Consider the following 26,192-nt stretch of genomic DNA (forward strand, 5'->3'; position numbering starts at 1 on the left):
CAGAGGGACATTTAAACCTCAAGCAGAAGGCTTTTGTTGACCAGTTATTTTTATTGTTCATGATCCCCCAATCATTAAAAAAATTTAGGTATTTTAAGTTAGTGTAATGCGTTGCTTTTCAGTTTATATTGAACTGTTCCCTCCTCTTAATTTATTTGTGTCATCATGATACATTCTGTTCAGTGACAGTGGACCTTGTGTTCTCTTGCTGCACCAAAAGCCATCAAGTTTTGTTTTTACATTTTCTGATAGACTGTTTCAGTTAACAATTTGGAAAACTGGGTTTATGTGACAGTGTTTCAATCTGAGAACAATAATTTGTGAGCAGGAATGGTATTAATACTTAGGACTAATAGGATTATTAGCTAAGTTTTATAAAGAAAACAGGAGTCTATTAAAGTTTGTTTTGAGATGTGTATGTTAGTACTGCTGGGGTACTATATAATTCTTGACTTTAATTTGAACATTTAAAAACCATTAGTGTTGAGAGTGCATAGAAGTTTCTATTTCCCCACTCCCTCCGAATGGATGCATTTGAAATGAGGGTTGAACTCTGTTCTTAACCTGTTCTCCAAAGAAAATATTGAACTAAGCTGAATTTTATGTATCTTTGGTCTTTTTTTCCCACTTATATTTTCTTAGAACTTTTTATTTGGAATTCTTTTTAATGACTTTTAACATTTCTGGTGGGTGTCAGAGCAAGTGTTAAAATCCTAAGCAGTATTTTGTCTTCTAAAATATAGTTAAACAAAGCATCAGACTGTGACTTTAAGGAAGCTATATATTGGTATTGTAGGATTTAAAACTTGTTACATCAAAAGCAGAGAAATACCTGGTTTTCTTTATTTAAGTAGTGTATAAATGAATTGGACAAAGTTGGTAGAAAGTCTGAATGCTGTTCTCCAAAGAGCATTTGTTACGTTTCTGTGACTTACTGTGGAAAGGAGTTTGTGCATCTTCAAAGGGGTTATCCTTGTGGAAAGCTAATTAGGCTCTTTTTAAAAGACACAAAAATAGGCCAGTTCCTTAAAAAACAAAAGTTTGTTTACTGTGTACCAGAATCTGTGCCCCACCTGAGGAGTGTGGAGATGCACATGGAGGAGTGCACACAGGGGCAAACCACGGAGTGTGTGTAGGTGCTGTGGGACCACAGAAGGTCCCTTGACTTGACCTGGATGGGGACAGACCAGCAAATGCAAGGAGGACTCTCAGAGGAAGGGTTTAGGTCTCTGTGGGGAAGAACTTTTGGAAATTTAGTGGTTTCCAACAATGGAACAAATTGGCCTGCGAAGTAGTGAGCGTGCTGTCTCTGGAAGTCAGGAGATGGATGACCGACCATATCCAGGCAGTTTCTGAGGGAAACACGCTGTGGACTGAGGGGCTGGGCTGGCCGGTCTTTTAGGACACTTGTAATTGTAAGACTTTTGTAGGTTTCAACATGCATAGTAAACATAAGGTATAGATAGACACATAACAGTTTAATACTATCGATTTCATGCCTTGCCTTCCTAATGTAATTGTGTGTGTAGAACATTTTGGATTTCTTCCTTGGGGCAGACTCGTGATGACTGGGACAGACAGAGCCATGGTTTCTCATTTCCCTTTCTTTTTTTTTTTTTTTTTTTTTTTAAAGATTTTATTTATTTGACAGACAGAGATCACAAGTAGGCAGAGAGGCAGGCAGAGAGAGGAGGAAGCAGGCTCCATGCTGAGCAGAGAGCCCGATGTGGGGCTCGATCCCAGAACCCTGGAATCATGACCTGAGCCGAAGGCAGAGGCTTTAACCCACTGAGCCACCCAGGCGCCCTCTCATTTCCCTTTCTAATCGTGAACTGCGACACCCGTGTAGGACAGCATGTGCAGCAGGGTGGAAGTGTGGCCCCGGCCACTGAGCTCTTGGGCTGGAGTCCATGTTCTCCCCGGCACAGGGACCCCCACGGGCTTGCGGGGTGCTGGGGCCCTGGTGGCAGCTCTGCCCACAGCGACCTGTGACCCGTTTTCAGGCTGGGGCTCTTTAGGAACAAGTGGGCCTTGCCCCTGCTCTTATGTCTCCCTTCCTGTGGCTGGATGAAGCAATGACGAGGTTCTGGGTGATGGCACCCCAGAACAGAGGGGGCGGGGACCCCTGAATCAGCCGCCGAGGGAGGCTGCCCAGTGACCAGGAATGTCCGCTTCGGGCTGTTACATGAACCTGTTTTGTCGGCGCCGTTACATGTTTTTGTGTGTCTGTTTATTACAGCATCTAATGTGACCGTAGCTAATACATAAAGTTTAACAATTAAACAGTCAGTGTCTCTGTAACCACGGGGGTGGGGGGAAGGGGAGGGAGGCGGGGGAGGGGAGGGAAGAAATAGACTATTACCGGCCGGATGTTCCTCATTGTAACCCATCCCTTCCTCCGCAGTCATCACTTCGGTGGCGTCCCGGATAATCATTCCCTGCTCCTCTTTATAGCTTTGGGACTCATGGAGACACCCCCAACCAGTGTGGGTTGTCGTTTGTTTTTTGGAACTTTTTATGCGTGTATGTTTTTATGTTGTTTGTAGTCCTCTGAGTGAATTCAGGAAATGTGTAGTTTCTTCTGTACAGCGTCCTCTGTTGAATTTAATCCATATGTTGTGAAAAAAACTATAATTCTTTCCTTCTCATTGTTCTGTGTAGTTTCCTATTGTATAAATATACCACAATTTAGCCATTTTACTGTTCTTTTTTTTTTTTAAATTAAGATTTTACTTATTTAACAGAGGGAGAGAGAGATCACAAGCAGGCTCCCTGCTGAGCAGAGAGCCCGATGTGGGGCTTGATCCCAGGACCCCGAGATCATGACCTGAGCCGAAATCAAGAATCAGACACTCAGCTGACTGAGCCACCCAGAAGCCCCAGCCATTTTACTGTTAATGGGTGTTGGGTTTTTTCTAGCATTTGGCTATTGTGAATCACACTATTTTGAATATTCTTGTACAGTCTTCTGGTCCCTGTAATACACCTCTCGGTAGTGGAGTGGCTGAGTCATAGGGTATGAATGTTTGGAGTCCTGTAAGAGAATGTACTTGTTTTCCAGAGCAGTTGTGTCAGCGTTGTGTGAGGGCCATTGTCCACACTGTAGTCCGTGCTTGCAGTTGTCAGACTGGACATCTTGACAAATCTGGTGGGTATTTAATGGTATTTTTTATGGGTTTAATTTATAGTATTTCCTAAAGATTTAGAAAGTGTTTCTATGCCTTGCCTTTGGGGCCCATCATATCTACTTGGATTTGAGGTTGGTTGATGAGGACATGTTTCCCAAACATAGCTGCACACAAGTTTTGCCTGTGGAATTTAAAAAAAAAAAAAAAAAATCAGGTCCTGGTTTAGGCTTGGGGAATAAAACTTCCAAGTATCCAAGAATCATTTCTTTCTTTCTTTCTTTTTTTTTTTTTTCCCTAAGAATCATTTCTAACTAGCTGTCTGGGTGACGCTTACAGAGCTGGACTTGCACGGGTAGACTGGAGCACTGCACCCGTGATGCTGATGGTTCTGTCTGCGGGGCCTCGACCACCCTTTTTTCCTTGGCTACAGCCTGCGGGCCTCACTCCCTACCCCGGAAGTGTGGGGTCTCCCAAAGCCTGGCTGTTTACCTTGTGAGACACTGGCTGAAAATGTAAATGTGCCATCAAAAGTCATTAATACTAGAGGAAAGTAATATTAAAACAGATTCTGTATTCCCTTGATCTGAGATATGGAGGCAGCAATTGATATTTTGGGCCACTTTTATTAATATGTTGAGGATCGTAATCCTCTTGAGCTGCCTCAAGATTTAGAGCTTTTTACTCAAAAGTTTTTTTTTTTTATTCTATATTAACTCTAAAGTCAATCATTGCTTAGTTCCGATGTAGTGTTAATTGACAGAATGTTGTTGGGCATGTGTGGCGATTTAAGTACACATTTTTTCATTGGAGGGGGAACATTTTTAAGCTTTTAAAATAAAGCATATCAGAAACCACAAATGTTGGCAAGGATGCGGAGAAAGGGGAACCTCCTCCACTGTTGGTGGGAATGCAGGCTGGCGCAGCCACTCTGGAAAACAGTATGGAGGTTCCTCAATAGTTAAAAATAGAACGATACCATGATACCATAATCACACTGCAGGATATTTACCCAAAGAATACAAGAATACTAATTCGAAAAGATCATGCACTCCTATGTTTATTGCAGCATTATTTACAAAAGTCAAACCGATGGAGGCAGCCCAAGTGTCCATCGACTGACGAAAGGATAAAGAAGATGTGGTGTAGATATACAGTGGGATGTTACGCAACCATAAGGAGGAATGAAATCTTGCCATTTGCAAGAACATGGATGGAGCTAGAGGGTGTAATCCTGAGTGAAATAAGTCAGTCAGAGAAAGAGAAATACCATATGGTTTCACTCCTGTGTGGAATTGAATAAACAAAACAAGTGAACAAAGAAGACGACACACCAAAAAACGGCCCCTTGACTACAGAAGGGCGTGGGTGAGACAGGTGCTGGGATTCGCAGTGCACTTGTCGTGATGAGTGCCGAGCAGTGAGTAGACTTGTTGTCTCACTGTATAGTGCACCGGAAACTGATGTGACACCCTATGGTAACCGTGCTGGAGTTTAGGTTAAAGCAGTCTGTCACATTCACCAGTGGCTATCCAGTAAAAATGCAGTGGGATCCACAAGTGTTAACCATATATATAACTTCAAGTTTTCCAGTAACATATTAAAGAAGCAAACAGGAACAGGTGAAATTAATACTCATAAAATATTTTGTGTAACTTAGTATGTTCAAAATATTTCAATATGTAATCAGTATAAAAATTATTACTGAGGTAATTTTACATTCTTTTTCATGCTATGTCTTTGAAGTCTGGTGTGAATTTGATACCTCCATTTTGAGTAGCCACACGAAAGTGCTCATAGTCACATGTAGCTGGTGATCTCCCATCCGTCAGCACAGATCTGTTGAGATGATTGCACAGTGACAAGTGTATAAATTGATATGCATTTTGAATACCTCCCAGATCCCTTCCTCGTGTTCTAGGAGAGGGAGGAAATTTGAAGCATAACATTTTCTTTTTTTTTTTAATTTTTAAAAAATTTTTCAGTGTTCTAAGATTCACTGTTTATGAAGCCTAACATTTTCTTAGCTACTACACATTGGTTAAAGTGTAGACACCCTTGGTAAAAATGAGAAAATGGTAGGATCAGGTTCAACTTTGGAACTAAAAGAAAAAGCCCAAGACAGAGTCACAAGGTCTGGATCCCAGATCTTCCATGCTTGCCGTGCCCTTTAAAGTAGAGATAACACTTACGTCACATGAGTATTGTGAGGATAACTTAGGCTGTGTTAAGCATGGTCACATTTATTATACAAAATCAGAAAATGTTAGTGCTCGGAGCACTGAGATACTTGGTTTAAGTACAAAGCAGACACAGATAAATGTTTTAATGCCTTAAGTAAAAATTTGGAAATCTGGGTTTGATCTCATTCAGTGATATCACACGTGAGCTTTTTTTCGGTTGTTGTTTTTTTAAAACTAACTCCCCAAATGGATGGCTACGTGTCCGTGTATTCATGAAGTAACTACAGTTGTATGTGTCGTGCAGAAAACAGAGGCTAGAGATGGGGGGAGAGGGTAGGCATGGCAGGCAGAGGGGAGTGGGAGCTCCAGGCTTCCAGCCGTGGAGTGAGTAAGTCACAGGAATAAACGGCACAGCGTCAGGAATACAATAGTGAAATTGTAACAGCACCGATGGGGACAGATGGCAGCGACACTTGTGGTGAGCATAGCATCATCTTCAAGCTCGTGGAATCAGTGTCGTACCCCTGAAACTAGTGTAACGTTGTGTGTCAGCCGTATCCAAAACAAAAAACAAAAGCGAGGGGCACTCAAGTCATAAAGAAAATTTCTATTGAATAAAACACCATAAACAAAGATAAAAGGCAAGCCCTAGGCCGAGAGAAGTTATTTGCAAAGATCAGTTTCAAATATATAAACAGTTCTTTAAAAAAAGGTCACTGAGGGGCGCCTGGGTGGCTCAGTGGGTTAAAGCTTCTGCCTTTGGCTCAGGTCATGATCCTGGATCCTGGTCCTGGGATCGAGCCCCGCCTTGAGCCCCGCATCGGGCTCTCTGCTCCACGGGGAGCCTGCTTCCTCCTCTCTCTCTCTCTGCCTGCCTCTCTGCCTACTTGTGATCTCTGTCTGTCAAATAAATAAATAAAATCTTTAAAAAAAAAAAAAGTCACTGAGAAGACAGTCCAACAGAGACATGAACAAAGGATACTGACTAGCCAGTAAACATGAAAAATGCTATTTCATTTTTACTCATTACTAGTAATCAGTGGAAAGCCACCAGGAAAAAAGAGATAGATGTTTTATATCCGTTAGCTTGGCAGAAATTACAAGTCTGACAGTAGCAACTACCATCAAGAACGTGGGGCAGTGGAACTAGAATGTCAATAGTGTAATCTGAAGTGGGAGAGAGATGCAGATCCTTTGAGTCTTTTACCATTTTATAACATTCAAAACATTCAGGGGGCACCTGGGTGGCTCAGTTGCTTCAGTGTCTGTCTTTGGTTCAGGTCATGATCTCAGGGTCCTGGGATCAGGTCCCGCATGGGGCTCCACGCTAAGCAGGGAGTCTCTTTCTCTCCTTCTCCCTCTCCCTCTGCTTGTGCTCTCTCTCTCTCTCTCCAATAAATAAATAGAATCTTAAAAAGGTTTAAGCAATCAAAGCAACACAGTACTTTGCAAATTACAGAGGTGGTAAAAATATGAAAATACTCATGAGAGTACTAAATCTTAAGGCTGATAGTTATTCCTTGTGGGGGAACTGGAAGGAAGAGAACCAGAAGGAGGGGTTTGCACAGGGGGCTTCACTGTACATCCAGCATTGGAAATACTGGGGTACTTCAAGTCCACCACTTCTCCATGACCTCCTAAGGGGTGACCAGTCTGACACTTTGATGCCTGGTTCTGTGCATGTGCTCAGGGAAGCAGAGCGAGCGGCGGGTGATGAGCGGCACGACCTGCGTCCCCAGGACGGTCCTGAGGGTTGTAGGAAGCGGGCGTGTCAAGCTCACCGGCTGTTTGTTGAGCCCCGACAACTAGGGACGTGCGGCATCCATGAGTAGGTCATGTGGAGACCATGCTAACGTCTAGCACATTGTGGGTGCACAGCAGGTCCGTAATTAGGACAGCAAGTACGTATATAATGAAGGAAGGTATACGTAGTTTGGCTTTTTCTTCTGTTCTGCAGCTTGTGCTTTTCACTTCCTACACTGTCTTGGTGATCTTCCGCATCAGAACATACAGACGTATGCATTCTTTTAACCACATTTTGTTTTTTTAATTCTTAAAAAGATTTTATTTATTTATTAGAGAGAGAGATTGAGAGAATGAGTGGGAGGAGGGGCAGAGAGAGAAGCGTGGGGCTCGATCCCAGGACCCTGGGATCATGACCTGAGCCAAAGGCCGATGCTTAACCCACTGAGCCACCCAGGCCCCCCTTTCTTTTTTTTAATTATGTCTTTTCCTATTGACTTTTAGTTGTTTCTACATTTTGAATATTATAACCCTTTGTCATGTATGCATCTTTTTCTTCCAGACGGTTACTTATAACATTAATTTACCATTATTTTGTTGTGTGGAAGTCTTTAACTTTTGTGTAGCAAATCCGTTTATTATGTAAAATTGATATTATTTGGGGCGCCTGGGTGGCTCCGTGGGTTAAAGCCTCTGCCTTCGGCTCAGGTCATGATCCCAGGGTCCTGAGATCGAGCCCCACATCAGGCTCCCTGCTTGGCGGGGAGCCTGCTTCCTCCTCTCTCTCTGTCTGCCTCTCTGCCTACTTGTGATCTCTGTCTGTCAAATAAATAAATAAAAAGATATCCCAAGCCAAAAAAAAATTGATATTATTTATTATGTTATTGGTATTACTCAGTAAGCTTATGTAATCTCTTACACCCTTGTCTAGAGCGTACCTAGTTCTAGTTATCCTAGCAAATCAGGATAAACTAGATCCTGGGTGGGGACAGAGTATCTGTAAATGTCACAGGCATAGAACAACAAAGGTCTGTCTTGCTACTTGTCTAATTACGAGCTGGCGGGGGGCTTTGCTCCTCGTTTCTGGAGCACTGTGGTTGGGAAGACAGCTCTGAAGGTTCTGATTGTGGTAATTAAGGCGTGACACGCATCACTCTGCTCACAGCTCGCTGCCCGCGGCTCATCGTGACAGGGAGCCGGGATGTTCGTGTCTGCCTCTGCCCAGGAGAGGACCAGCCGTGGCAGGCGAACAGCGAGAGTGACCACCACGGTTGGGGTGGGCCGTTAATTCTTCTGGAATTTGTTTTGAAGCATAGGAGGCAGTACGTTGCTTTCTTGGTTTTTTTGTCTCTGAAACAGCAGAGCACATCGAGAGAGTTTGTGTGGGGCTTAATGGGTAACTGTAAAGGGCTCAGAATTGTCGTGTTAGTTTGGGTCCCCAAGGAGCTGTTCGTGGAGCTCGACCTGGGGGAAGTATCTGGGGTTCCTGGGTGGCTCAGTGGGTTAAGCCTCTGCCTTCAGCTCAGGTCATGATCTCAGGGTCCTGGGATCGAGTCCCGTATAGGGCTCTCTGCTTGGTGCGGGCCTGCTCCCCCTCTCCCCACCTGCCTCTCTGCCTACTTGTGATCTCTATCAAATTAATAAAATCTTACAAAAAAAAAAAAAAAAGAAAGAAAGCTGGAAGGGCCTGGAAGGAGGTGGGAGAGCCAGCCGCCTGCGGTCCGTGTCCCGTGGACGAGGTCTACGAAGCCAGGCTCCAGGTCCTTGACACGGGCGCGCCTCCTTTCCCCGCCACAGCCACTCGCGGGGAGCAGCCCGGGGAAGTGGGGCCGGGCGACACCTGGCGACGGACTTCCAGGGCCTGGCACATGCCTGTCAGTCCGCTGCACACCCGCAAGGGGCACAGCCACCCCGGCCCACAGGAAAAGTGCAGACAGGTGCCAGTGGCAGAGCTGGCAAAATGGGGTGTGACTTCGTCTTTGCGGAAGAAGAGTCCTTTCCCCCAGTCACATTGATTGATCGGCTTGCTTTCTGCTGCTGGGACAGGCGTCTTCCCTAGATGTGGGAAGTGCATGCTCCGTTCAACGGTGTCCGTCGGTGGCCCTGTTGGTGTGGCTTTCAAGTGGCGCTACCGGAGCCCTCGTGCGGGTTCCACCTGTGGGGGTTTGTGCCTCTTTATCTGGGATCACGCCCTAGACGTTGAACTTCTGAGTAAGGAGAAGTATGTTGTAAGTTTTGAGGACCGTTGTTAAACTTCCTTGAGAGAGCCACACCGAGTGACAGGGTGCCGGCGGTGAGGGGCGCCCGCTCCCCGGTCCCGCGGCCACTCTTCGTCGCCCTGACGACCTCACCAGCACGGCTTTGCTGGGGATGGAGAGAGAAGTTGCCAGATCTTTACTGGACACTGGCATTTGTAAATGTTCGCGCTTTTTGCTTAATTTTCTGTTGAGTAGCTCAGTTTTCCTGTGGATATGTAAAAGTTCTTTGTATATTAAGTAAATTACTCTTTTTTCCGATCATCTCTTCTGTATTTTCCCTCTTTTCGTTTGTCTTTTGACTTTTTTTTTTTTTTTTTTTTTTGCGTTTTGCCATACATGATTTAAAAATCTTTATATGGTAAGATCTACCAGTCTTTTCTTTCAAAAGGTCTGTATCTTTGAACTAGCTTTTCAGCTACTTAAATACTTTTCTCCCTGGTTTTATTGAGATCTTAGTGACGTGTGTGATGGTGAGTCTAAGGGCTGCAGCATCATGATTTGGTGTTTGGGCGTGTTGTGAGACGGTCTCCGCAGTGACAGTGACCTTCCAGCCTCTCCCGCAGGTTCCGAGCGCGCTGTGGATTCGGGGCTGCCGTGTGTGCTTGGAAAGAGGTGGATTCAGGAGCGTCCTAGTCGCTGTCTGGGACCCTGTCTCCCTACGTGCGCTCACAAATTTGTTTGGGGATCTTAAGTATTTCTCTGAATGTCCTTTAAAAAGAATTAATTTTGTGGAGCGCCTTGGTGGCTCGGTGGGTTAAGCCTCTGCCTTCAGCTTAGGTCATGATCCCAGGGTCCTGGGATCGAGCCTCGCATCGGGCTCTCTGCTGAGCAGGGAGCCTGCTTCCTCCTCTCTCTCTCTGCCTGCTGCTCTGCCTACTTGTGATCTCTGTCAAATAAATAAAATCTTAAAAAAAAATTAATCTTGTTGCTGTTACACTGCAGTGTCATGAATTACTGAGTAGTAGGCTTTTAACCTGAGTGTGTAGACAGGAACTTAGTGTGAGATCGAGCGGCGTCATCTGGTGTCGGAGAGAACACTTCCCTCACCGGCTCACACGAAACACGCTCCTTAAAGAGCGTCCTCTGATACGTCTGCAGCTGTTGCCTTTATAAGGACTGTTTTGTGCAGCTTTTCATAAAAAACCTTCTTTTGTATAAAATGAGGTGTGTTACCAGTAAGTCGTAGCGAAGGTTTCCCAGTCTTCCTTCTCTCTCCTTTCCTGTGCCCTGCCTGCCCTCCCACCTCACCCCCTCCCAAATTTCTGGGAGCGGTTTCTTTGAAGGCACATCAGGTCATGCATGTATATTTTCAACAAAACAGCTTTCAAAAGAGAACAGTAACTCTTCTTAGTCTAAATTTCTTTCCACCTGAAAGAAACCTTGTAGAAAGGGGTGTCCTGTCACATGTCAAAACAAATGGACGTGAACTCCACAAATCTTTTTTATTGTCTTAGCAATGGGGTGGACATGGCCAGTTGTCCATGTTTTTGTTAAACAGGATGGCAGTGTTTTGCAGATAGCATTGTTTCTAAAAGACTTGTCTGCAGCAGTCAAGTTTGACCTTCGGACATTCTCTGGAAGTAGAGAGGCCATGGAACAGCCTAACAGTCGGACTTGGATTTGAGAGTGGGGAGCCACCTGTTATTATAACTGACCTGGAGGTGGTTGAGTAAAATGGACAAATGGGGAAATTGTTTTGGGGATTAAATGAGATAACCAGTGTCAAGTACCCAGGACGTGAGGTATCTCTAGACATCATAGGTGTGCGCCTTCTTTCTTGCTCTCTCTCCCTCTCGTAATCACTGCCCTCCCCAACCCTATCCCCCATGAAAGACTGACTGAGGTATGGTTTCAGCTTGGCAAAGTTTTACCTTGAAGGCCTTTCAGAACAGTTGCTTGAACATCTGGGTGTGTATGTATTCTAGTTTTTTCTACGGAAGGTAGTTGTGTGGACTTACGCATCTGGGTGTCCTATAGCTTCTTTTCTGGATATGAATTGCGCTACGCCCTCCTCCTAGAGTTCCTGCCATTGTCTGACTGTCCAATTCCTTATCCTCCCCAGCCCAGTCACAAGGCTCAAATGCGGGCTACGCCTTGGGGCTGCTTCCCCAGGTCCAGGGCATGGAGGGCACCTCTGTTGGCTTCCCCTAGGTCTGAGCCTTGGTGCTTAAATTGTCCTCTGGTTCTGTGTCCATGACTCACTCTTTTGGTTCTTTTGGAGCAGGAACACATTTTGTACATCTTTGTATCTCCTGTGCAGTTGTCCTGGCCAAACAGTGGATAATTTATTAATTATTCTTAAGCTCTTTATTTTAGACAGGTCACCTAAGCATTAAGACATAGTTTCTTTATCTATAAAATGTGGCTTTCTGCTCTGGATATTCCCCTTTTTTACCACGTTATCATTTATTAACAACCAGTTGGCTTTCACGTTCGCTCGTCCCCTTGTCTAGTGACCAGACCTGACGGTCCTCCAGCCTGAGCATCTTTTGAATTGGTTCTCTCCTCTCTGTGTCCCTGCAACTGCGGGCTCCTTTCTCAGGGAGGCTGGTATACCTGTCCTTGTTCTGCTCCTGCCTTTGCAGAAGGAGAGGATGGACCACATCACTTTTTCATTTTAAAAATCTCCAGTGGTTTTTCAGTTCTTACGGGCTCAGCTGTAAACCCCCCAGCGTGACACGCAGAGCCCTCACTTTTCAGCCCTCCATCCTGACGCCCCTCCCGGGATTCCATGTTGTGCTCATTTGCATTTTCATTTCTCAGTGGTTCCTTCATGTTATTTTTTTAACTAACACATAATGTATTATTTGCCCCAGGGGCACCCACCCCCCAGCAACCCTCAGTTTGTTTTGTGAGATTAAGAGTCTCTTAGGGTTTGTCTCCCTCCTGATCCCACCTTGTCTCATTTTTTTCCTTCCCTAATCCCCATGACCCCCCACCCCTGCCTCTCAAATTCCTCATATCAGTGAGATCATATGATAATTATCTTTTTCTGATTGACTTATTTCACTTAGTATAATACCCTCTAGTTCCAGCCACATTGTCACAAATAGCAAGATTTCATTTCTTTTGATGGCTGCATAGTATTCCATTGTATATATATACCACATCTTCTTTATCCATTCATCTGTTGATGGACATCTGGGTTCTTTCCATAGTTTGGCTATTGTGGACATTGCTGCTATAAACATTCAAGTGTCCGTGCCCCTTCGGATCACTACATTTGTATCTTTAGGGTAAATACCCAGTAGTGCGATTGCTGGGTTGTAGGGTAGCTTATTTTCAACTTTTTGAGGAACCTCCATGCTGTTTTCCAGAGTGGCTGCGCCAGCTTGCATTCCCACCAGCAGTGTAGGAGGGTTCCCCTTTCTCCGCATCCTCACCAACATCTGTCATTTCCTGACTTGTTAATTTTAGCCATTCTGACTGGTGTGAGGTGGTATCTCATTGTGGATTTGATTTGTATTTCCCTGATGCTGGTGGTGTTGAGCATTTTTTCATGCGTCTGTTGGCCATCTGGATGTCATCTTTGCAGAAATGCCTGTTCCTTCATGTTACTTTTGTGTGTTTTTATTTGTTTTTGTCATTTGTTTATTTAAAATGCCCCTTTACCTAACTTTGCAACACTATTGGTTTTTACACCTCGAGGATCATCAGGACCTGTGGGTTGTTTTTCTCTTTTTGTTTTTTATATCAACTTTTAGGTTTACCCTGAAGATTTTTGGTTCAGTGTCTGGAGTTAAGACCTGATCTCATTTTCTTTATCTGTAAGATGATGGTGTTGAAATGGATTATTTACAGAGATACAACATTTTGTATGTCAGTGGCCCAAGAACGCTTCTGTGATAATTGCCACACTTTGTTTAATGTATTAGACACTAATGAAAAGAGAAGGGGAGGAGAGAGAGAAGGAGGGAGGCAGGGAGAAACTCCTCAGGGGGTTGTGGATGTCAGCTGTGATTGGGAAATCCTGTCACCCGCCTTGTGACATTCATCCCTCTATGTTCTCTCCTTTGGTGAGGTGTTCTTAAAAACACTTTCTCAAATAACCTTTCAAAAGATGTTTAATACCTGAGTTGAAGTTCCTTGTGTACCTATTTGCTTTTTTCATTAGATTCTGAAGTTACCCAAGGCCAGGTCTGGGGCTTGTGCATTTTTGGGGTTCCTAATGCTTTGCCCATAGTAGATGCTCTCTATACATTTTTGGTGAACTCAAGGATATTCGAAAGGAAGGTTTCAAACTGTAAGAAGCTTTGCAGATGTGAGTAGTATTTATATCGAAAATATCCATTTTTCCAATGTATTTACTTTTTGCTTAAGAAAATATTGTTAGAACCCTTTAGGAGGGAAGAAGTGCTTAGAACCTGTTAGAATGACAGTTTGCTTGTATTGAGTCTGACTGTTTCGAAGAACAATGGTCTCTTAGACCAAGTACAACAATGTTCAACTGTTTTTCTCCTGGTAATGCAGAGAGAAGCACACAGTTGTGCTGTCTCTAGGCAGAGATGTCTCTGGAGATCTGTGGCAGCGTCTACATGAAGATGGTCTGATTGGTTCACACTGAGGTGCCTGAAACAGGAGTTTAGTTGTTTCATGGTTTTGGCAAGTTCCTCGTGTCCAGTGGATTTTTTTCCATGTCTTTAGATTTTAAGACCTATTTTCCTTAATAGTCTGTGAGAATCTATTTCATAAGAAAGAAATGGAGATTTTCCTTGCATCTTTAAATACCAAAGAGAGCTTCGACTTAGCCTTTTATGTGCCGCCTTGCGAGGGCAGAAGTGTTCGGGGCGAGAAGAGCGGCAGCGCTGACGTCAGCCTGCCCCCGGTCCCCAGGTCAGCGCAGTGTCTCTGCGAGTTGCAGAGGGAGTGGGGAGCTGGCATGGTTGGACTTGAGGGCAAATGTGTTCCCTCACTGCTTGCTGAAGGCGCCTTCCGCTGTTGTCACTCGTCCTCCTGAACCAGTCCCCGAGCGCCCCCGGAGCTGAGACAGCTGGTCCCTGCCGTACCTAAGCAGTGGTTCGAGACCCGCTGTGCTTTTTGACGCCCTCCGCGGAGTGGCTGTGAACTCCGCATGCAGGAGGACGCCCTCCCCCAGAGCCTCGGGGGTCCTGATCAGATCCCACCCAGGGGATATGTGGAGAAACTCAGAACCGTTCTTTTCTAATAGAGGAAGGCCTGTGTCATTAAGACATGGTCTTTTCTTTCGCTTAAACCACAGGGTGCCCTGTGCGGTTTCTAGGTCTGCATCCCCATGACCTTAAGGTTCCTCCAGGCCCCTCCAGGCCCGCACGCTGGGTGCCACCTGACCCTGCAGCACAGGCGGCGTGCGCCCGCCCATCTCTCAGAACGGGGAGCTGCCATCCCTGCCCAGGTCCCAATTTTTGCTTTTGTTTCTGTTTCTCTGGTAAACTTGGAAGATCTTAATTTTATATAGCTTCGGGGTTTTTCTCCAGAGAATTCAAATGTTGTATCAAATGAAAGAGTCAAGTCTGTGTTGCTAATATGAAATTTTAATTTTTCTTTACAGGTCAACTTTGTAGTGTGCCAACTCTTTGCCTTGCTAGCAGCTGTTTGGTTTCGAACTTATCTACGTTCCAGCAAAACTAGCTCTTTTATAAGACATGTCGTTGCTACCCTTTTGGGCCTTTATCTTGCACTTTTTTGCTTTGGATGGTAAGTGATTGTTTTGATTATATTTATTTATTTATTTATTTATTTTTTAAAGATTTTATTTATTTATTTGACAGAGAGAGATCACAAGTAGGCAGAGAGGCAGGCAGAAAGAAGGCGGTGGGGGCGGGGGGCAGGGGAGAAGCAGGCTCCCTGCTGAGCAGATAGCCTGATGCGGGACTTGATCCCAGGACCCTGAGATCATGACCTGAGCTGAAGGCAGCGGCTTAACCCACTGAGCCACCCAGGCGCCCTGTTTTGATTATATTTAAATGAAGCCTTTGGACATCTTTGTGGTTGAGTGTGTATAAAGATACATGATGTGGGTTTTGTTCTTATCTTTATATGTAAAGTTTTATATTTTTATTTTTAATAGAAAAAAAGTGTGGAGTTTGGGCTCTGTCTCTTCAGTTTGGGCTCAGAGGGCACTTTGCTCTTTGTAATGTATGAAATAGCACAGATGAAGGGAAAAGGCATACAGACGTTTCCTTCTGTCCTGACCGGTTCTCTTCACCGACTTCGACATCTTTTATGCCAAGACAGGTGGCTTTTAAGAGTCTGGTACAGCCCAGTGATAGGACTATTACCATTTTTTAGATTCTGCCATTAGTAAAAAGAGGTTTTTTGTTTGTGTTTGGTGGGGAAAAATTCCTTATGACGGAAAGCTTTTCTTTATGACCCTCTAGATGTGTGTGTCACCTTCGGTCGGCTCCCTTCCTAACCGCAGGGCTTCCCGACGAACCCTAGGTGCAGAAACGCCCTCCTTCCTATGTGTTACGGGTGGCTGGTTGGGTGACGGAAGCAAATCAGGAGAAGAACACACAACCTTGGCGAAGCCACAGAGACTCTCAGAGAAGGGCCTCTTTGTGATTGCTTCCCAATTGTCCTTTTCGAGTGGGAGCTTCTGCGGCTTGCTCACCGGCTGTCCCGGGAGCCCGCTCACAGATAAGGCCTTGCGGGTTTGCTCTTCCCAAGACTCTTGTTTGAGATGAAAACTCCCCGAGCGGGGAGAACACACTGGCCGGACCTGTGCTTCCGTCGTTCCTGTCCCTGTCATGGGGGGTAGGGTCTGCGGGGTAGGGTCTGCGGGGTAGGGACATTTTTTTGAGTCTTCTGAGGGCCGGACTATGGCTGGTATTTCTTAATCTAATTTTTGGCTCTGGCAATTGCAAATGTTTCCTAGAAACTAATGAAAAAAATCAATCAAGGATCATGTATTCAGCCTCTGCCCTACTGGCAGGCGGCCAGACCTCTGATAGGCGCGGCCAGCGGGCGGTGTCTGTCCTGAGGCTTGGAGCCGATCTCTCAGTTCCCACATATCGGCTTTTCCGCTTCCCTATGATGACAGCGGATTTGTGGCATCAAAGTTTTCTAGTTTTCTCAGATGATTCTACTTACATTTTTCATAAATCATGCCAGGGTGTGTGTGTGTACATATATATACTTTTTTTATTATGAAACCTCAAAATTCAAACTTTTCAAATATACCCATTACCCAGCTTCAGCAGTTTTGAAAATTCCACCTTTCTCATTTATTCCCCAACTTATTTTTCTGAATTAATTAGAATCGTATCCCAGTCTACGTATTTCACCCTTAAATGCTCCAGTATTTGGGACATACGTTTTATTTTTCACCTGTTTATTTATTTATTTATTTATTTAAAAGTTTTGTTTTTCTTAAAATTCATTTGAGAGAGCGTGAGAGCACGCAAGCAGGGGGGAGGAGCAGAAGGAGGGGGAGAAGCAGGTTCTCTGCTGAGCAGGGCGCCCAGCGACGCAGGACTTGATCCCAAGACCCCAGGATCATGACCTGAGCTGAAGGCCGACGCTTAACCGACTGAGCCACCCAGGTGCCCTATTTTTTATTTTTTAATATCTTTTTTAAAGATTTATTTATTTGGGAGAGAGCATATGCATGCATATGACCAGGGGAAGGAGCAGAGGGAGAGGGGGAAAGAGAGAGAGAGAATCCTCAGGGAGACAGCCTGCTGAGCGGGGAGCCTGAGATGGGGCTTGACCCCAGGACCCTAAGCTCCAGGCCTGAGCCAACATCAAAGAGTTGGATGTTTACCGAACTGGACCACCCAGGTGCCCCTAGGGGGCACATTTTAAAGAGGGGTTGGGGAAGGCTTGTGGTTCAGAGTGGCCAAGTCCAGGGACACCATTCATGTTGTGGTCAGTGTAAACAGAGTAGAAAACGGAAATGTAAGTAGTGCCTTTTGGGGTTGGGCAACAAGGAGCACTGTGAAGGTGAGCATTCTCTCTTTCCTTGGGGCTCTGTACTGAGGAGGTGTTTTCTTGCCAAGAAACCTTCTCGGATGCCTGACACACAGTGCAGTGAGGAAGCTGACCTTATGTAATCCTTAGTATTTCAAATCATACGTGAGAACAAGGATTTTTAAAAATAGAGTTCTCTGGTCTTTTTTTTTTTTTTTTCCTTGAAGAAGAAATGTTTTATATTCCTTTCTTTGGGAAGAGAAATTTTCTTTTTTTTTTTACTTCTCTGTACCAGGTCTAAATAACTCTTTGCTAATTGGAATGAGTAGGGGAAGTAGAGGATCCTTTCAATTTGCAGTTTAGGGCTTTGGTTTTTCAGGCTCGAAGGCAGTCATTTCTGCTATTGATTTTGACAATTTCCATTTTGGGAGACATATGTTAGTACTTTCTAAGTAGAATTGATCATTTTACCTACTTCTCTTTGGTCTCGGCTTTTTTTTTTTTAAAACCATCATTTGCAAGTTTGTTTTAACGGAGAATTTGTTTATACTTTAAGTTGTTGATTTAACTATCCCGTTCACCAAGAAGGCTAGTGGAGTGAAGCTTGGACTCCAGAGTCAGAACTGCACTCTGCTCTGGGTGCCGTGGGCAGCCAGCTCTCTTGGCGACACGGCGCTTCAAGCCTTTTGGCTTCACCTTCCTCGTCTGCAAAAGGGGCTCAGTGATCATGGCAAGAGCTGAAAGGTGTCATCCTGCAGAGAGGAGCTTAGTGCCGTAGCCAGCTCACTGTGAGCCTGGACAGTCACCCCGGGCTAAGACCGCGGTTGTGATTCTCTGCTGTCATTCCCAGAGTCCAGCGGGCACTCTGGATTGGAGACTTTCTGTTTGTCCAGTCTCTCTTCTAGTGTTTGTTGTGCAGGATTAATGTTGTCATTGTGTGTCTTCGCCTCCCAACCGCAAGCTCTCCCCAGATAGAGACCGCATCCTTTTGGCTCTTCATCCCGAGTGCCCTGGACAGCGACCTCCAGTGAGCATACACGTCCCGCCCGGATCCGCTGAGCGCGCCGGGAGGGATTTCTCAACGTTTTTGAAACTTGCATTCTTTTTTGCTAAACATAAAATTTACACCTGTGTTTGGTGTGATTTGAAATTCGAAATAAGATGTGTCATCTAAAGAAACCCCGAAGTTTTGAGAGAAAGGCTCACTTTGTTCTCTCTGTCCTGTGGCGGCTGGAGAGGCGTGAAGCCCCGGCGGTGGCCCCAGCCCTCTCCGCCCCTTCAAGAGTCAGCCGGCGGGTGACTTGCCCAGAAAGAAGCCACTTGAGTTCAACGTCAGTTAGGGTGCTCACGGGGCATGTGACTTCAGGACTGAGTTTCCGCAACTCTAAAACGGTGAAGGTTAGGTGAAAGACCTTTAGGCTACCTCCTGTCTTGAATGTCTACTTTACTAATAATAGTTGGGTGCTTACCATGCACCGGACACCCCAGGCCTCCCCCTGCACGGATTCTCTCTTCAGCCTGAAAAATGTGTGGCTCCCCCGCATTTATGATGCTCCTTTTCCTAATAAGAGCACGCGGGGGGCTGCACATGGGGGGATGACGAAGAAAGGCCCCAGGGCCACGAATGAGCGGAAAAGCCGCTCGAGGCTTGTCGTGGAGGTCGATGATGCAGAGGCGAGCGGAGGTCTGCTTCAGACGACAAACCTGTACGGTCACAGCGAAGGAGGCTGGCACGACAGGAGGCCGGCACGGTGTGATGTCACCCCCACCCCCACCCCCGTCCGATTGCCAAGCGTATCGTCTGAATGGGGAAGCCAGGGGAGTCTGGAAGGAACCATGGCCCAGTCTAAGAAACAGAACTTGTAGCTTCTAGAGTTGTATTTCCAAGGAAATCTAATCATACAAAGGGAAAAAAATCCTCAAAAAAAACTATTTTTAAGACCAATATCTTTAATGAGTTCTACTCTCAATTAAAAAAGCCCTTAAGGCGCCTGGGTGACTCAGTGGGTGAAAGCCTCTGCCTTAGGCTCAGGTCATGATCCCAGGGTGCTGGGATCGAGCCCCGCATCGGGCTCTCTGCTCAGCGAGGAGCCTGCTTCCTCCTCTCTTTCTGCCTGCCTCTCTGCCTACTTGTGATCTCTCTCTGTCAAATAAATAAAAATAAAATCTTTAAAAAAAAAAAAAACCCTTAAAAGTATGTGGTGATCCTCTTTTTCCTTTCCCCATTGGACCTGTTAGTGGGCCGTCCGTGCTGGCAACAGGTAGGCCGGGGAGAGCTAATCAGACGTGTGTGTGTTTTAACCCTGGTTCTTCAGCTTCCTTCTGTTTCCGTTGATACGCGTGTGTGTTTTTTTGCTTGCCTGTGACTTCCTAGTGACAGTAGTATTCCAGCCAACATTGTTTTCATGTGTGATATGTGTGTGTTAGATGGAGGGGGAGACAGACTGACTGACGTTCTCTGTTCGGTGGGTTCAGTAAGTTTCTTCTGTGGGCCTGCCTTGGAGCCTCCTTACTGATAATATTTCTATGGAAAAATTTATTCAAAAGTTTAAGTAACTTTCCCATGTTAGAGATGCCTGTTATTCTACAATGATTAGCTTAAAAAGTAATTTTAATCACAGGTTAAGATCTTTGTTTATATTTTAAATCGTGTACAGTGGTTTGACATTTTTTTCATAAGTTATTCACACCATCAGAGGGGAAAGGGAATTGTGAGTACCCGCCTGTGTGGCCATGCATGCGGGGTCTCGGGGATAGGTTGGATTGAGCTTAAAACCAGAAACCCTAATCACGTTTGCCTGAATTTTATGAAATGAAGGGATAAATTAGTTCTCTCGTTTAAGGGTGGATTTCCACATTGGGACGTTAGAAAATTCAGTGTCACCGCAGCCAGATTGTTTTATAGACGGGTGACTGCAAGCGAAGAATTAGATCATTTGACTTGAGCCATCGTGCTTTCTGAATAAATAGATGGGGGTGTACCTGGCTTTCAGTCAGTGCTATTGTTTGGTACTTTTTGTTGCTTTGTGAGAAACAGTTTTAGGTATTTGGGAAAACAAGTAACTAGTGTTCTCTGAGAAGTTTTCTGAAATCCAGATTTATTACTCCTTTTCCTCATAGTGCCCCAAGTTATGAAAAAAGCTGTAATTTCTGAGCCGCATAACCCCACAGCGCTTTTGTGTAGCCAGGAGACGGGGCATGCCAGGGTACTGAGTGTGCCTTTATGGGGCTTCCTTTCTTTTTTCCGGCTATCCTGGGGCTTGTGATATGGGACTCCCTCTGAGGCGCTCACAGAATTCTAGGCTGTGGAGGTTAGATTCCTTACTTTTTATCTGGACATGTTCTGTGTGATACGTAAGCACTTTGTAATCTCAGTGGTCTCATCGTGATGTCTCTGAATGGGTGCCTCTCTTCTAACAGCGCTCTTGCTTTTTATAGGTATGCCTTACATTTTCTTGTACAGAGTGGAATTTCCTACTGTATCATGATCATAATAGGAGTGGAGAACATGCACAAGTAAGTGTTCCTCTTTATTCCCATATCAATATGTATTTCCCTGTAATAGAATTAGATCAAAATATAATTCTGTCGCATTAAACATTACTCCAAATTGTGATAATTTTCTCAAGAAGAGCTGTCATACGTTACTGAAAGCCGGCTTTCTCAGCCTCGGCACTGTTGACATCTTGGGCTGGATCATTCTTTGATGTGGGGGCTGTCCTGGGCACCGGAGGATGGTGAGTGGCATTCCCGGCCCCTGCCCGCTAGGTGCCAGTAGTGCCTCCACCCTCACTCCCTCCGAGTTGTGATAACCATGAACGTTTCCAGATATTTTCAAAGGTCCCTTGGGAGGCAAAACAGCAGCCACGTTGTGTCTCTTGTGTTTTCTGAATATAGTGCGGTTCTTACGAGTTCTCATGAAGCATCTGTTGAATGAATGAATGAGCAAATGGACGAATGATACTATGACTCGTGCCTGACAGCAGTCCCTTTCCCGGTCATCTCCTGAAGCTCTTGCTTCGGGGCCCTGGTCTTCATCGTCTCCTTTATAGCCCTTCACTCCGTCTCAGGGCTGCCGTAACAGTAGCCCTGTGTCCTCTTCACCTGTGGCAGAATCCCAGACCGAGTTCTTGAACCTGAGCATCTGTGCTGGGCTTTACCTGGATCTCGGTCCCCAGGGACAGTGGAATGAATGGGAGGAGGGGCGAGGGAAGCAGAGAGGATGGGAATGGGAGGACGGGTGTAGACGTAGGAGAAGAAGGGGAGTAGCAGGTGTTTTGGGCCCCCTCCCGGAATTGGAAAGGCATTTTCCCTGGAGAAGGCAGCACAGCGTGGCTGTTCTGTGATGTACGGCACAGAGCGCGGACGGGCGTGGGAACCTAAGCGCCCTTCATGTCAGCTTTTTGTTTTCTGACTTCTCTATGGGAAAACTCGTTGTGAGTTCTAAAAATTCTCAGACTTCTAGAACACAGCACAAAGGAACTGAATTTTCCTTAGCTTTGGGACCTCGGCCACAGCACTTGGCCTTTTGGGCCTAAACTGGATTAAACCAGTGACTCCGCCAAGGAGCCTGTGCCCTCCCGCTTGGTGCTGGGGTCGCCTGGGTAAGCTTTTGTTTGTGCACAGGGTTCGGCTAGAAGAAGAGGTGTTCGGATGCTGCGGGAGATGCGTACAGACGTCATTCTTAGTTACACGTGTTTTGCTGTTTTTCCTGCCGATGCCATGTCAGAGCTGGGCCACCTCCCTGGCCGCCGTGCACTGTAATTCATCGTTTCTTCTTCCCAGGACATGAACCCCTTGGCAGGGATCTTTTACTTACTTTTTAATCCCATGGTTGAGCATATAGATGATAGAAGCTCTCAGTAGGTGAGGTTACCTTTTCTGTTCTGAATGAGTATTTTGTGCCTTTTGTCTTTGAGGGTTTTTTTTTTTTTTTAATGTTTTTAGTTTGGTGTTTCCAAACATCACGTTCATCCCTGCAATAGGCCTTGAGTGGCGTGCTTGATGGGCTGACCCGCAGCTCTGTGGGTGTTTCTGGCTCACTACCTCCTTGTTCTTCCCCACTGAGCCGCAGCCCTGCGGGTTGGAGTGGGGCTGGGGCAAGAGGAGGCAGATGTGGCTGACCTGGCCTTGATCTCCATCCAGGAGGACCCCGAGGAGCAGGCAGCACAGGGTCATGTCCACCTGGTACCCGCCAGCTCTAACAAGACTCCTCCAGTATGGATTCCTAGACAAGGATGACATTAGAAACTGCCCGAACTCTACTAGGAAGGAACGATGAGCTCGGAAATGCCATCTGGCAGGCAGAAGCCTCAAGTCACTTGAAAATTTGTCCGCATGAAGTTAATTAGCAGCGGGTAGTGGCTCAGCGGGAACTCTATGGGGAAAATCTTAACTTCACTGAGAACAATACCATGCTCCTGGGAGAGGGAGTAAAATGTGGCAGGAAGGAAACTGGACTCTTAGATTTTTTTCTCTTATGCTCTCTGTGGACCACGTTTGATAGCCTTGTGGTGCTTGGGGATAAAGATGCGGGCCCTTTGGTATGGTGCTGCCAGAAGTTGAAATTCAGCGGGAAAACCATAATTCTAAAATTGATTTTTTATGTGATCTTGTTTTTATAATAGTTAATGCTTCCGTAATTATTGTGTATCAGTCACTGTGCAAAGCCCATATAATAGCCTTTGGAGACAGTGTAGACTGGACCTCCGTGTGTCTGTCTCTGCCCAGGGCCCAAGCTTTAGCTTTTTACCTCTGCAGTCGGTTACTTCTTTTTTTTTTTTTTTTTTTAATTTTAGATTTTTATTTATTTATTTGACAGAGAGAGATCACGAGTAGGCAGAGAGGCAGGCAGAGAGAGAGAGGAGGAAGCAGGCTCCCTGCTGAGCAGAGAGCCCGATGCGGGGCTCGATCCCAGGACTCTGGGATCATGACCTGAGCCGAAGGCAGAGGCTTAACCCACTGAGCCACCCAGGCGCCCCTGCAGTCGGTTACTTCTGAGCATTAAGCATGATGATTATGAGAATGAGTCACTGAAAAAGAAACACCCTAAATTGATTGAGAAAATGTGATGTGAGCCAACAGGGTCCCCAACAAAGGCAGGGGTGTTTATGTGTTCGTCGTTCTTCCTTCGAACAGAGATGTGGTTATCTTTATCTGAAAAGACGCAGTAGCCTGTTGGCACACTGTGCTTGGGTTGGGGTCAAAGGTTTTTGAAGATTCTCAGTTCTCACAGGGAGGAAAGCCTGTTACTTGGTGATAGGTAATAGGATGTCTAGGTTCCGCTGGATTTCTGAAAAGTCTTGAGGACGTAGCATCATTCCATCAAATCCTGCACTCAGGAGAGGGGGCGATTCAGTTCCCTTTATGCCATTCAGTCAATTACAGCGTCTCTTTTGGAGGTATTCGAATTCTACAGTTTATTTCTAATTGTGTGCTGGATCTCTCTAAGGAGGAGGGTTCAGTCATCCTTGAGCAAGTGAGGGAAGCTTTTTTGTTCCCCCTTCGTAGGATGAAGCCAGGGTTTTTATATATGTGGGGGGGTTATATCAATGTAGGGATGTTAATAAGACTGACATACTTCCTCTTGGTAAATAAAGGCGTTACTTTGGGTGACACTGTTCATCTGAATGTATTAGAGTAAAGAGAAATTTGCACAGGTGACTTGTGTAACGAGGTTTTGCCTTGTCGGGTCTGCCTAAAAATGTCCGATTAATAGCTAATACTCCAAATTAATCACTTAAAAAAACAAAAGAGAGTTTTGGAGCTATTATCCAATTAAATGATAAATCCTTGTTTTGAAGATAACAATTCATATATTATCAAAAATAACTAGATAGTTATGATAATTTAAAATAAGAGTACCTTTCACTGGAAAAGTAGGATTCATTTTCTGGTTTTAGGTACTTCTGGAAACTAATTTTACTTTTACATTAAGCCCGTCATCCTTGCCAGAATGTTGAAAGGAAAATTAAAAACTCACATAACCATCTGTTAGGATGATGAGCAGAATCACTCAGTAATATGTCATAACACATGCCACTTACAGAAAGTATGTGGTCCTGGTCGAAGTTTTGTGAGAATAAAAGCTTCGTAACTGTTTTCCTCGTCTTCTTAACTTTTGAGTAAGAAGTGAGGAAATGGTTTTGGAAAATCAGGGCTTACTAACGGATGGAGGTAACTGGTGTGACCTTACAGTAACTCTGTTCACATGTGTGAGTTGTGTCTTCACAATGTTAGAAGCACTATGATTTCAGAGAGAGCTGTTGGACTCGGCATTTGAATGGTGGAGGGACATCTAGGTGCCAGTCCCTTTGTGGAGTGCTTTTTACAAATATCCCAATTAACTGTCCCAAAAGGCCTGTTTGGGAGGTGTTCCTAACGTCCCCGAGGTTAGTTCACTTGAACACAGACGCAGAACCAGTAATCATCAGGGCTGTGAGTCTGTGAAATCCATGTATGTTGTTAGATTATTTACCAACAGTCCTTTACAGATTTTTTGTTGTTGTCTTTTTTTTTTTTTTTTAGTTGGAGAAACAAAAGATTTTCAACTGTTTACCGGACAGCATACAAAGGCTTGGGGTCTTTTAAAAATGCTTTAACCTTTAAATACATATCTGAAGAAGAGTGATTTTAATCTTTAAAGCCTCTCCCATTCTTTAAACTTGTTCAGACTTTTGTAAGTGCTGTACTTCAGGTCGATATTTACTAAAACACATAAAAAACATAGATTCTAATATGCTATTTTAATGTCAATTGATGAAAAATAGAATATTAAAATACCTTTAGATAAATTAATTTGTCAGAGAAAAAAGTACTGCCCTCCTCCTCCTTGTTGCTAGCTTACTGAGTAATTCATATTGAGAGCAGTTCTGGAAAGACAGACAGAAGGTAATGGAGGACCTACCCGAAGATCCAGAATGCGGCCCGGCATTGTGGTGAGAGGGGATGACGGGGCGAGCCCGGGCATCTGTGTTTCACAGCAAAAACCAAGTTTTCGCTTAAACTTAATGAGGACCAGAGATGGGATTCCACATCTTTTCCTGACCTAGAAATTAATCTTGTGGGTTTTACAGAGGATGTGCCCTTAGCATGACTTGTTGTGCGAAGAAGATGGAATCAGGATGGACCAGACACTATTTGCCTTTCAGGGTTTTGGAAGATCTTGTATGGAACGCCTTCGGTTGAAACAGTTTAATTTTAAAATTCCAGTGATTAGGAAGCTGTCGCTTAGATTACTTTACAAAGCTTTTTTCTTAAACATGAGAGCACTAAAATGTCTAGAAAACAGACTTCAAGGATTGAAAATAAAATCCAATGAAAGAGAAGGATAAAAGTTAAGAAGTGAACGGGGTAAATTCCCAGGAGGACAACAGAACAGTAATCATTCATAAATTACTGGTAATAGCTAAATTACCATTAAGAGTTAACATTTATTAAGTCCAAATTCTATGTCCAGTACACATTAAATGCTCAAGTGAATTAGCATGTAGTCGTCACGACCGCCCTGTGCTGGAAGCCTGTTCTCAGCTTCATGGTTGAGAGTCACGCACCCAGCCCAGGCCCACACAGCCGGTGCTCAGCAGGCTCAGAGTCTGAAACCAAATCTGTCCAGTGCCTGAGCCCGTGCACCCAGCCACTAACCTCAGCTGCTCCCCAGCTGTGCCAGCATGAGGATCCTCTGTGGGAAACAGTAGGTGTCCTGCCCCTTTCATTTCGGGGTTATTTTCCTTCATCGTTACCGGGTGTGCAGATAACAGAAATGACTCTCAGTTTGACCACTGTATTGGGAAGCTAGCCCTTGTAAATCTAATTCTTGGGGTTTTGTTTTTTTTTTAAAGATTTATTTATGTGACAGAGAAGCGGGGAGGGGCTCAGAGAGCGAGGGAGAGAATGTCAAGCAGACTCCCTGCTGAGTGTAGAGTCGGACGTGGGGCTTGATCTCGTGACCCTGAGACCATGACCTGAGCCAAAACCAAGAGTTGGATGCTGAACCG

General features: G+C 45.0%; 1 protein-coding gene across 2 annotated transcripts in view; it reads left to right on the forward strand.

The window, feature by feature from the left end:
* Positions 1–26,192, forward strand: part of MBOAT2 (membrane bound glycerophospholipid O-acyltransferase 2) — a 121,558-nt gene that overhangs the window by 35,605 nt on the left and 59,761 nt on the right. For both annotated transcript variants that reach the window (XM_080814700.1, XM_080814701.1), the window contains exons 2-3: positions 14,837–14,982; positions 20,635–20,712. In XM_080814700.1, coding sequence (XP_080670826.1) covers positions 14,837–14,982; positions 20,635–20,712 — 224 coding nt within the window. The remainder of the gene's footprint in view (positions 1–14,836; positions 14,983–20,634; positions 20,713–26,192) is intronic.

Source organism: Martes martes, assembly GCF_963455335.1.
Source record: "Martes martes genome assembly, chromosome: 9".
NCBI lineage: Eukaryota > Metazoa > Chordata > Mammalia > Carnivora > Mustelidae > Martes > Martes martes.